Here is a 13,285-nt window from a genome sequence, read left to right as displayed (position 1 = left end):
TTGGTTACAGCCCATAGGAATGGCCACTTGTGTCACCTCATAACAAACTTAGTATCCTTACCCAAGAACCAAAAAGTTCATATTGGTTATTGTATGTAGTGTCTATTGTTACCTTTGTATTGCTGTGCTTAATTATTATGTGCTGCTACTGCTATAGGCAACAAAATGCTGTTACGTATACATGAATATTAATGCTTATCTCACTTAAATAGTGATACCATAAGCATGGCTCAGATATCAAGAAGGGGAATATGCCATGAATCATGAGTAGTAAGCGTGAGTGAGAAGTGTGAATGGTTGGCATGAGTGAATTGAGAGTAAGTGAGCTGAAGAGACGCCATCCTGAGCCAGTGCCCTGGTGGAGTATGGACTCATTTACCACTTTGACAACAAAATTGTGTGTGCTGAGAAAAGGAACATCTGTACAAAAGAAGGCCTGTTCCCAGATAAAAATTTAACAAGGAAGAAACAAACACCAAGGACACTCTGTTGCTCATCGCTCATAGTGGAGGCAAGCATGACTGGGGTGATGTAAGCAGGATGTTCCAAAATTTGTCAGGCGCAACCATCCCACATGGATTGAGGGGTGTGACCAATGAACTGAGCAGCACCACACCCGGACTCAGGGGTACAACCAATGAACTGAACATCACTCCCACTAAACTGCTTCCTGCTAAGAAGATAAATATTACACCTATTTGCCGCACAAGCGGGAGCCCATCAATTCATTATAATGCACATCAGACTCTCGCCTCAATCAACTAATCAACATTACCCGGGTCTGGTCAACTTCAGAGGGTGAGTGAGAGTGTACAGATTTGAGTGTCTATGTACTTAATTGGGTTGAAAATTAGGCTGTTAAACTGGGATAAAAATTAGACCGTTAACCATTCAAGCTGCACATTACTTTTAATTTGCTTTCTAATTGTTAACTATTCAGTTGAAACATGGTTTTACCTGTGCCCGTAGCTGCATGCCATAAAATAATTTTTGCTGTGGAAATTAATCTTTCTCTGAGTTCTTATCAGGGACCTGCTGCCAGCCTATTCAACTGTGCAACAGCCCCAATTGTGTAACATTATTTCCAACAACAGCAAGATTAGAACAAGCTGCAAAGGCACTATAAAAATCCCATCACTTTTATTTGTTGTAACCAATTTCCTCCTCCATCTGTTTCCTAGTTGTTATCCTTCCCTGTGTTTGCCCAACTGGAATCATAAATGCTTAAGGTAGTGCTGTATCTTCTTATATTGCTGTACTTTTGTGGACATTGTGAGAGGTCAGCCAGGCATTTGTTACCACTTGCCCCAGAGATCCCATCACTTTGGCATGCCCACCCCTAGGAAGGCATTGTGCTGGAAGGTATAGACAATGATTTTAGTGTCATATTCATTTATTGTGTGATGTTATTAATTAACCCGTCATGCCATATATATCCACTGTTTGCTAAAAAAGAGTTATGTTGTAGGATTATAGAAATGTAAGAGTGATCCATATTTAGAAGGAATAATTTTGCACTATATATCTAAGTAAGGATGGTTGAAGCCTGCAAGATTTTAGCTTAACTTTCTTAGTCCTTGAGATAAGAAACGCTGATGTAAGTAAGTGACCAAAGAATTACCTGATACTGTAAGAGGATGGGAAAAGAGGTGCCGGGGGTAGAAGTGAGAAAATTCCAGCAGATTATTTTAAATCACAAAAATATCTTTAGGGGGACATCTGTCTCTAAAATGTGTCCTAACCACAGGCTACATGTTGTGCATCAATGCTAGTGAGAATAACTAGGTGCTATATGCAACCTATAGTAATTGAGGTATCTCAGGTTTCTAGGGGATATAGCTCAGTAAGATAGGACAGCGATAACACTTTTATGTATATGCACAGAATGGAGAGATAGGCAGAATCACAATATCAAGCCCACTGATGGGATGAAAAAGGGGGCGATTACCTTGGGGCCTGGTGATTCAGCAGGACCTGGGGGTCCCAGCTGTCACCTCTAAATCACTGCTGGAGCCCCAGATGCTGTGGTCTGGGCAGCCCTGAGGGCTGCTGGGTGAAGCTAGCCCCAGCCCCATCTCTTCTGCCAGAGGACGCCCTCAGAGGACATAGAACTGCCCCCACCTTACCCAGGGCCTGACCAGGACATCGGTCCCACTGCACACTATAAAAATGGGGCACCCATGGTGGGGAAAATTGAGCTTTCTGTAAGAAAATTCCAACAGGAGCTATTCCTCCACTGACCAACTCATCAGGTCCTAACAATATCTAGGAGGATGTGGGCGAGTCTGTGGCTGTGATTTGTTCATGGGTATATGTAGTAGCTGTATTTGCAAGGACAGCCATAACTTTACTGGAAACTTTAATATAATTGACAAAAGATAGAGGAGCTTGTGCTTGTGATTGTCTCTGTGACTTGCCCGTGGTTTTATGTGTTCCTATGCGCTTTAAGTCTAAAACAAGCAGTGGTAACTCTGTTGAATTTGAGATTGTAGCCACCAGAGCTGACACCATGGATGTTGTCATACAAAATCATTCAGTTCACTGGAAATAAAAATAAAAGTCTACAAAAGGAAGAACAGCAAGGTCAAACCTCCAGGCAATGCCGAGAGAGGCATCCCGTGATCATCTGCAGACAGAACCAGTGAGAGCTGATTCTCTAGCACCTAGAAAGGCCAGCGCTGGCAGAGGATAATCAGAGTCCGGCAGGCTAGATAAAATGTTCTGGCTGCTTTGGTAAGGGTCAGATCTGGATGGAGTCAGGGCTGGAAAGGCAGGCTCTTCCTGCCCTAAGCTAAGTAAACCCTACCCTGGTTTGGGGTCTGTATGAAGGGTAAGTGTTTATGTTATGGTCTTCAAAGGCTGGTGGCTACTTTTATTGAGATTTACTTTGTTTTCTGCTAACCTCAGAAGGTTTCTGAATTGAGAGCTGACCTGGCTGGAGGGCTAAGCCACAGAGGCAGCAGACCATTGGAGAACCAGGACCCCAGGGAATCCCTGAAGCTCTTCACCCTGTCATGAGGAGAGCCTTCTGCTGGTGAGGGCACGCTCTAACCACATTATACATATAATTAGGAATACACATAAAGAATTGTCTGCTTCATTCACTGCTATATCTACAGGGTTAACTAATCAGACTGCAAACAACTTCCATAATTTTTTGGGCTTTAGACTTAGTTTATTTCAAACTTCCCTCTGTACTAGCGACATAAGGAGTTACAAGTGTTTGAGAAAGTGAACCAATAAAAGCAACCCACTTCTGAGTTATGAATGGACAAAAGGATTTTTTTACTAGTCAGAAGCTTGTTACACTTTCAGTGCCCTACAAACACAGTATGGCTACTTCTGACACACTTCAACTTCTCTTTTAGTCTAGGGTTAAACATATGAGGGTTTTACACTAAAGCATTGCCTTTTGTTCTGCAGGAGACAGTTGTGATGTTAAATCACTGGTACAGGACTTAGGAAGTCTCTGTTTAGTTACTCTCCTTGCCACAGAATCTGTGAGTGGCCTTTGGCAAGTCACTTGGGCTCAGATTCTCAAAGATATTTCAGTGCCTAATTCCCAGAGAAAGCAGCTTTTAGTCAGTGGTAGAGAGGTGCCTAATTCCCTTTGAGGGCCTCGGCCTGTTGTGTTCATTGGGCCTACAAATTTATCCTCCCTGTGAGATGAACTGTAAGAAGTGAGTGGATGCGCATGGATGTCACAAAACACAACACATGTAGATTGAAATAATTACAAAGCGAGACAGTCTGAATAGCACAGGTAAAAAGGCCTATTGATATTACACAAGCACTGTGTTAAAACTGTGATATGTAGACAATGGGTAGAGGACCAGAAAACAATGAAGCAAAGTTGAGGTGTGAGAAATTAAGAATAGCTGGTGGGCAAGATAATGAAGAGATGGGCTCTTCCACCTTTCACTCCCTTTGGGGATCCTCAAAGAAAGAAACTTAGGAGAAAAACTGGCTAATGGAGCAAGTTTCGTCAGCAGGACCACAGTCTCCTGGGATTCCAAGCCTTCATCATCTTGACCGTGAGAGCTGTCCAGACCAGACCAGATCAAACCAGATGGGGAACATCATCAGTTCCATCAGCTCTGGCTGTACCTTATCTTGTCTTTTCCAGAGCTCTTCTTTCCATTCCATCTGTGGGCAAACACCACCTCAGAGATTTTCTCTCTTCCACTGATTCTAAATGTATCCTACCCACTCTGTACTTTATCTTGTCTTTTCCAGAGCTCTGCCATTTTTCTTTCCATTTAATGAGAGCCTGGTTTAGCTGGCTAAGACTGCGTATTGAACACTGCTAAAAGCCTGTGGCCCAAAAGAGGTAATTAAGAGCAATGCCTTAAATAATATGATGCTGGTACAAATCCAGCAGATCTCTGATTAGTTGATAAGATTGTATACTATGTCTTTGCTTTTCTGGCAGTGAGGTTGCAAGTGAATCAACACCAGAGAGAGATGCTGCCTTTGCTGTTCTTTCTCTTCTCCTTCTGTGTATGTCTGTCTCTTAGAAAATACAACAGCACCAATGACAGTTCCAGACCATGTCTACTAATTTTCTTCTTTCCTCCAAAAACAAGTTATTGCCCTGTAATAGACTGACAGGCAGGCTTATGCAAACAAACTCTCTCCCCTGCCCTCCCACCCGCAGAAGGGAAAGGGAAAGGGAGGAAGGGATTTTTAAATGAAAGCCGTATTTTATAATTTCCATTTCACTTGCTTCAACTGTTTTCCTTTCTTTATATCCTTCAAAAAGGTTAATGATATTTGCCATGGTGCTGAACAGGCTGATGTCTCTGTTTGCCAAATCTTGTTTAAAACGGCTTAATGCTAGACAATGCCTGGGTTGTGATAACAGAACTGACTGTTTGGGCACGTTTGTTCCATCTAATTCTATCTAACAGTCAGAATCCTGTGGTGAGGTTTTCAAAAACATCTGAGAGACTTTGGGGAAGAATTTCCATGTACTCCTAAATCACATAGGGGCTTTTGGAAATACCTTCTTTATGCATGAGTTCCCTACCTGTAACATGGGGATAACAGCTTTGCTCTATATTGGTGGGATGACTGGAAGATAAGTACATTCATGTCTGTATAGTGCACAGACACTACAGTGATGAGGTCCATAGCTTTACAGTTGGATAAAGTAGATTGGGCAAAAACAAGCCTCATAATGAAAACCTGGTTCCATCCTTACCAATGGGCACGACTCTGAAATATACAATACAGAGCCTGGCATTATTTAAGAAACATGTGACATGGTTTACACATTACATTGTTATTCTTCTTTGCTCATAGAAAAAATAGCTTTCATTAGGGAAAAAAAGATTAGGAACCTGAAACAGGCTTGATTATTCAATTAGAATGGTACACGTTTATAGTAATTCTGAGACTGCTTTGATAGCTTGCCAGTGGTTATGACTAATATTGTTTCTAGAAATATTACAAACCACTTTTAAAGAACTAAACTTGCATACACTGAATGTGAGTTAGATCCTTTGTTACATTAGAATGTTCTATATGTAGGTGTCCACAGAGATATCTTGATGGGGTAACAATTCCTGGGAAGAATTGCCTTGAGGGGGGGAAAAGATTGTGGCCCATCTAATGTTTCCATAAAGCAGAGTAAAGGATGCAAGGAAAATGGGCCCAAGAGCACTGTCAGCACCCCTTCAGAGGCACATGCTTTAACTGCAAATCATGAGTGGTAGCTGAACTTAGGGCTGGGGGAAGGCTGGTCCCCAGCCCTGCCCCTGCCATGGAGGCCCCCCAGGGAGCCAAGCCTCCTTGGTGCTCAAACCCCTCCCTGAGCGGGAGGCACATAGCCTGAACCTCCCTGGCTCTGGAGCATGGGGAGGGCAAGTGGCCCAAGCCTCAGTGTGACTGACGTCTGGGCAGCCCCAAGGGACCGGAGGGAGCCAAGCTGAAGAGGGAGATGGGGCTACAACTGGCAGGTTTGGAAGGCATTGCCTTCCCCTGCCTCTCATACATGCTGCCATGCTGCAAATGTTGATCAGGCTCAGCAGCGCGCAGCCCCATTTCCTAATGGAGCTGAACATGGTTTGCCTTGGGCTACACTTGCACTTAAGCAGTGGGCTGCTGGGTCAGTGCTGAACCCACACATCCTCAAGTTTTCTACTGAGCAGCCCAGGAGGCAGCATGCATAAAACTAATAAACAAGCACTAATAAAATAAGTCCTGCAGTGTTGGTGGCTGCCCCGACATCCTGCCAGAGCACTCAGAGAGAGAGGCTGCTTCTGGGCGTGGTATTTGGTTTCAGTTTGTTGGTTTCACTATTAAAATTGCTCGAACTAGTCAGAGCATTTGTGGAAAACAGAGCTAAGAGTGGCTCTGTCCCAAGCATTTTAAGGACGACAAAGGCAGTTAATTCTAGGAAAAGCAGTGTCTGGAAGTGACAACCAATAAAGAAAGCGACTGATTTTTGGACCTGTATCGGAGCCTATGGTGTAATTCAAGTGGACGTAGGTATTACGATGATGACACATCAGGTAAAGAAATGCACAGCAGGACAAACTTGCTCTGAAACAGCCTCTGAGAAACCAGGTCTGAAACCAAGCAGAATTTAAAGTCGCATAACCAAGAAGCTGGGGAAAATCAGGAAGAAGGAAAGTGAACACAAATTCATCCTCTGCTTCTTCGTCTATTGCTGTCATGCCACATAACAGATCCACATAAGGTAAGGATACCACAAACGAATATGCCCAAGGACTCGCAGCCAAAATAAGAACATTATGGCCTTACCCATGATCCCTCAAATTATTTAAGCGTGAGTTTACGCATGTGAGCAGCCCCACTGCCTTCTGTGCGGCAGCTTACGGGCCTGCAGTCAAACAAAGTGCTGCTGGATCGGGGGTATGAGGCCTAGTTATCTGTGATCCTTTAGAAACCTGCAGAGAGTGTGCTATTTTTAATGTTTATTTCCTTTCATGTGGAAAGAATTTGAATTTTGAATGTTACAATCTGTAAACAGAAAATGTTGAAATCTCACAATGACTTTGCTAACTGGTCTCTGTGTATCGAGTGATATTAAAAGGAGAAGTCCTCACTGCTTTGATGGGAAAGTATTTTAGAAAATTATTGACAGTGAGGCTGGCTGTTGTTGGCAAGGGCAGGTGTAAAAATATCAGATGTAGTCTTGGCTCAGTGCAGTGACAAATGGTTGGAAAAACTACCTGAAACTCAAAAGCAAAATGCTGTTCCTACCTGCCAAATCTGTGAGAACCGGAGTTTTGGATACATCAAGCATAGCTGTGTCTTTCTGCATGGAAATGCAATTAAATAGTTATTCAAATTAATCTATTGCTGTATGAGGCAGGCAGGTCACTTTGTTTTTTTCCACCAATTTCTGTCATTGCTGCGTCAGGCACTTGCAGCTGGCATGCCTCCCGTTCAGTTCTTATATAACTTGGGGGAGGACCTAATCTAACATTCCTAAGTCTGACACACATCGGCTGTCTTGTTGGTAGGAGTGCTTACTTGCTCATGGTGTGCAGGCCTGCTCTGTGATCTTCAGAGCGAACTGGAGCAAGGGCACAGGATGGCTCCAGAAATGAAAACAGATCAACTGGTTTTCTTTGTGAATGGCAAGAAGGTAAGGGACTTTCTGACTTTTTTTGTTCTGTGTTCTTGGACCCTGGCTGTGTTAATCAGTCATTTTACTATATTCTCTTCCACCAGTGGCACCAACAGGGGCTGTGAACCCCAAGTGAAGGCGGGGGGGGGGGGCAGTTCTGCACCCAGAAGGGGTGGGGCCAAGGGCAGTCAAAGTAGCAGCAGTGGTGGTTGGAGCTCCAGGTCCCTTTGAAACACCTGACCCAGGGGCAGCTGTCCCCTTTGTCCCCTCCATCAGTAACCCTGTCTTCCACTCAAGTTTTCTAAGAGAGCAGCAGCAGCAACAACATTTAAAGTGAGGGGTGTATTGTAATACCTCTGTAGATAGAAATTCCGTGCTTGGATAATAAAAGTATAGCACAGGCGTCAGCAATCAATGGCAAATGGGCCACTCTTGGCGTGTGAGCTGATTTAGAGTGGCACGGGTAGGGGGAAGCTCTGGCCCCATCCCTCCCCCCCACGCAGCATGGGAGAGAGTGGAAACACAAGGCTGGGGCCAGAGCCTCCACCGTGGCATGGGGCTGGTGCTGAGCCAGGGCCGGAGCCTTGCTGTGGAGCCCTTGCCGTGGCATGGGCTGAAGCTGGAGTTGAGCCCAGGCCTGGAGCGTAGGGTTGGAGTGTGCGACCCCTGCTGTGGAGTCCCTGCCCTGCCATGGTCTATTAGAATTCTTGCAGGGGTCAACATGCATGTGGACAAGGGTGATCTGATAGATATAGTGTAGTGCATACAAAATAATGTGGGGGTAAGGGGGTGTCTAAATTTTCTCCTGTCATGCAATAAAGAGATTTTAGAGTCATTGTGGCTAGGTCTCTGAAAATATCCACTCAGTGGGCACCAGTAATCAAAAACATGAATACAGTGTTAGGAGAGGGATAGATAAGATAGACAAATATCATAATACCACTATACAGATCCACCATGTACAGCCATGTCTTGAATGCTGAATGCAGTTCTGGTCGAACTATCTCAGCAAAACAGATATTTTGGAGCATAAGCTTTCATGGGCAAAGACCCACTTCATCAGATGCAGGGGGTGTGTGGTTTCAGAGGGGTATTTAAAGAATGAGGTCCCAGTAAAAGGGAAGGCCAGGGCTGACAAGGTCTATTTGGCAAGGTGGAAATGGCCCAGTATCATCATCATCATCATCACAGGACCTAACATCAACCATACCATCAGGGGCTCCTTTACCTGCACATCTACTAATATAATAAATGCCATCATGTGACAGCAATGCCCTACTGCAATTTACATTGGCCAAACTGGACTGTCTGTACGTAAAAGAATAAATGGACATAAATCAGACATCAGGAGCAGTAATGCACAGAAGCCTGTGGGGGAACACTTCAATCTCCCTGGACACTCAGTGGCAGATTTAAGGGTGGCAGTCCTGAAACAAAACATTTCAAAAATCAAATGGAGAGAGAAATCTCCGAGCTGCAATTTATTTGCAAATTTGACTCCATTAACCAACGATTAAACAGAGAATGGGAGTGGTTCGCAGCTTACAAAAACAGCTTCTCTGCCGTGGGAGTTAATAGCTCCCTGCTAGACTCTGACAATGGCTCATATCCCCCTGTCTGATCTGACTTGTTTTTTTCCCTTTTGATACCTACTATTGATAATGGGCCATTTCCACTTTGCTGAATAGACCTTGTCAGCTCCGGCCCTCCCTATTACTGGGACCCCATTCTTTAAATACCCCTCTGAAATTCCCCCCCACCATCTGATGAAGTGGGTGTTTGCCCACGAAAGCTTATTCTCCAAAATATCTGTTAGTCTATACGGTGCCACAAAACTTCTTGTTGTTCTTGAAGCTACTGAATAACATGGCTACCTCTCTGATACTTATCTCAGCAAAGACGTATTAGGATCACAAGGGATATCGAGAAGGGGAACAAAAATGATTAGGAGCATGAAACAGCTTCCATATCGGCACAGGTTAGGAACACTGGGACTGGCCATCTTAGAGAAGAGATGATTGAAGGGGGTTACTATAGAGGTATATCAGCCTACAATGGTGTGGAAGAAGTGAGTTGGGAAGTGTTATTTACCCCTTCACAGAATGCAAGAAACTAGGATCACCTGATGAAGCTGATACACTAAATTCATTCATACCCGACATTCTATCATGTAGAACTCTCAAATAAGTGGCATTTTAACCATAGGTAAATGTTAGTTACGTTTTCCGTAAGTCCAGTATAGTGAAAGTAAATACAAATAAATACAGCAAATACAGTATAAATTTACAGTGTACAATACAACTGTTTTTGGTAAATAAAGTGCCCTGCATAACTTATTGTTTGTTTCTTAATATATAATCTTGTTTTCCTTTAGTGTTATGCAGTGCTAGGTGTACCTCTCTATTATCTAGAAAATTTGAGTATCCGACAACCTCTCGGTCCTGGGGCTGCTTGATATGCCAGAGTTTACTGTATGCAGTAGATTTAAAACCAAAACAATGCACAGTCTGCCCAGAATTACTGTCTGCATCCTGGAAGGCATTGAAACAAGTCAGGAACACCTCTCCACTGCAATCTCAATCGACTTGACCCACAGCCACGTAGAATGTGGAGCAAAGCTTGATACCCTTTTTATGGCCGTTGATACAAGGAGGCCAGTGCAGTGCTAATTCCCAGAGACCAGCACGTTGGGGAGCCATGGAGAGGCTTGCACTCTCTGTGCATTGTGGAGCACACATCAGTGGAGATTTCTTGTGAGTTACTCAGGAGTAGGGTAGGAGTTGGGATTGGGCCGGCGAAGCAGAACACTGATTCAGTGGCATTTCTTCACCGTGGAGAGAACATGTCGTAACATTTCTGGGTTCAGAAGCTGTGTGTTCTGAGAGGCAGGATTCCTAGCATAATGCTGTGTGCTGCAGAGTTACTTGGCTTGGACATGCTGTGTAGAGATACGGCTAAATTGCGTCTTTAATTCCCAATCTGGATTTGGATCCAAACTTTCCCAAGATTCCAGACATGTCTGAAGTCAAATGCTTTGGTTTATCTCTTATAAAGAGTGGGCTGAGCCATGATGTTTAGATCAGAGCCTACCCAATGTCCACGGAAAGCAGAGGTTTTGTGTGATGTGTTCTGGCACAGCCATTATTTAGTCCTCTGGCTGGAAATAGGGGCTGATGGTAAAGTTGCTTATGCAAGTGTGTCAAGACCTAACCCATCAGAAGGACTGAGTCAGAATAGATCTTGGTTTGTTGCACTCCTTGTCCATCGCAAGTTGAAACTATACTTGTAAGGTGTCAATATGCTTCCTTTGAAATCAGGGTTGATTACTTCATTTTGCACTGAACAGGAGTATGTGTGTCAGGGCCTCAGATACATTTGAAGGGTCAAGTACCTAAGCAGCCAGACAGAATAAATATCAGAGTCCTTTAATGCTACACACTGTGCAACCAATAAGTAGACATCACTTTTACCCAGAGACTATAAAATTCAATTAGGGACAAAACAATTGGAAGGAAGAGCTGAGGGGTAACAAAAATAACAGAAATAAGTTGAAGTAGCTGCACAGATGAACAGTGTTCACAGCCGTGTTATAAGGCAGGACCAACACAAGGAGCCTTGTACTTATCTCACTGTAGTTTCACCCCGAGGGACTCTTACACAGGTGTGTGATCTAATTCAAGCCCTGGGTTTGAGCCAGAGTGCTACTGAGCACCTGTAACTCTCATTTGGCCTGATACTCCTCTTGCTTATCCAGTTATCCATTTAGGCAATGCCACTTGTCACAGTGAAGTTCACACTGCAGTCTAACTAGAGTAGGAAGAAGTAAATTCAGCCTGTAAATTTGAGAAGGAGGTGCAGTGAGGCTTCCCAGCATGTTACATGTTTCGTCCAATGATGAGGAGCCACTTCCATTCCAAGGCCCCAACTAGAGTAAGATTTAGCTTGTGTGGAACTTCTTGCACATGCTTAAGTGCTTTGTTGAATAGTTGTGGACTTAGCAGGTGTCTAAAGGTTCTGCTGAGTGAGGGCCTAAGCCCATATTTTCAGCCATTTACAACTTCCCAAACAATGGGCCTTTGGCAATGAGACTTTATTCTTGGTCCACAACTGGATGCTTCTAAGAAAGCCACAAGAAAATCTTGTTGGCCATTTTGAGTTTGTTGAAGCATTAAAAAAATTGTCCAGTGGCTTATTTTTATACTGGAATAACTCAGAAGGATCTTGGCTAGAAAGGGCCAGGCCAGGTATGTGCATGGACCACAGAGAGGGATGTGGATTTTGCTGTGCTTGACAAGAACATGATCTGGAAATAGTAATTCTCACAATGATCTGAAATGAGGAGCTAACTCTCATTACTGAATTAAGCACACACTGAGTTACCATTTCCTGGAAATGGAATGGAGGCCCCTAGCCTCTGGAGGCAAGTATGGCAGCCATGCAGAGAGTCCACTGAAACCATGCATCCTGAATACCAGCACCTCTGCATCAGTGTTCCCCCTGGCTGGAGATTCTGCTGCTGGGGCTGTCTGCAGGGCTCGATGCTCCAGCTGGCTCCTGGCCTTGGGGCTACAGGGTTCCCCCGCCCCCAGCTGGGGGTGAGTACCAGTACCATTTTACTTTTTGATAAAAAGCACTGATTAGAGTTGTATGAAAAAATAGACTTGAGGGGCCTGATTTGCTGGGGGAATCAGAACTCTGAATTCTGGACTTTTGTGTGATCAGAACTTAATTTTGCACAAACACAGGCTTTTAAAAATCTGGAATTAGAATGCTACAACCTGAACCATCCCTGTGCATCTTAAGGTTTAAATTTGGTCCCAGCATAACCTGAAAAGTTCAGCAGCATTTTAATGAAAATCTGACTTTATGAGTTACATTCTTCCTTTTTCCCAGGTCATGTGCACACAAGTTGCAATGTGACTCAAAGACATATGGTAATTCCCGCACTTCATATACTTTCAAGGGAGTGCTGCAAATATCTCAGTGAGGCCGGTTACTTGAAAAGATATTTGTAAAATGTTGAATAGTGGTGAATGTCATTGTCCACTTCTCCAGAAAAATTTCTGTTTTATGGCCACACGTGTAGGAGCTGTATGTGTAACAGGTGCTCAGTAACATTTTGCAGAAGCATTTTGATCAGCCAATTATAAAAAGGTGGGCCTGACAGGAAAAAAGCTGAAAGTACAGAGGGCGGAGCAAGCTATCTTATCTTGAAGATGGAGAAAGTTATAATAGTGCCCTTTGCTTCAATTAATGTCTCTGTTTGAAATAAACTGTGGCATTAATTAAGCTGTAGCAAGTGTGCTTAGGACTTCTACTTTATAGAAGAGACAAAACTCTGTAGTGTAACCATAGCCACTGGGTAGGCAGTTGTGTGTTTCCTGTTACCAGCTAGCATGCTCAGCTAGGAGGTAGCTATGTTAAAACTACTTGGGTATTAAAAGCTGTGGGAGGTGCACGCTCAGGTAGCTGGCTGCAGGGCTGTGGACTTGAAAACGGCAAGCAGAGCTGTCACAGTGGGCATTGTGGGATAGCTCTGGGAGCAGACTTAGGCCACAGTGAGGATCCCCATGTCACTCTGTGTTGGGAAAAGGTCCGTGCCACTCTTCGAGGTGTTTTCTTTGCAGGAGAGTTAAATCAGTGTGTGAACCTCCCTGGTTTTGTTGACAATAGCTGCCCTTTGTC

The 13,285-nt window shown here is 43.9% G+C and overlaps 1 protein-coding gene across 2 annotated transcripts in view; it reads left to right on the top strand.

Moving 5' to 3' along the window:
• The first annotated feature begins 6,320 nt into the window (after positions 1-6,320).
• Positions 6,321-13,285, top strand: part of XDH (xanthine dehydrogenase) — a 76,878-nt gene continuing 69,913 nt past the window's right edge. Inside the window, exons 1-2 of one of the 2 annotated variants that reach the window (XM_074989859.1) lie at positions 6,321-6,703; positions 7,494-7,618. In XM_074989859.1, the coding sequence (XP_074845960.1) occupies positions 7,565-7,618 (54 nt within the window). In that variant the 5' untranslated portion in view covers positions 6,321-6,703; positions 7,494-7,564. The remainder of the gene's footprint in view (positions 6,704-7,493; positions 7,619-13,285) is intronic. The other variant, XM_074989860.1, reaches the window with a different exon arrangement.

This window comes from Carettochelys insculpta, chromosome 3, assembly GCF_033958435.1.
Source record: "Carettochelys insculpta isolate YL-2023 chromosome 3, ASM3395843v1, whole genome shotgun sequence".
In the NCBI taxonomy this organism is placed as follows: Eukaryota; Metazoa; Chordata; order Testudines; family Carettochelyidae; genus Carettochelys; species Carettochelys insculpta.
This window is presented reverse-complemented; position numbering and strand designations above follow the sequence as displayed.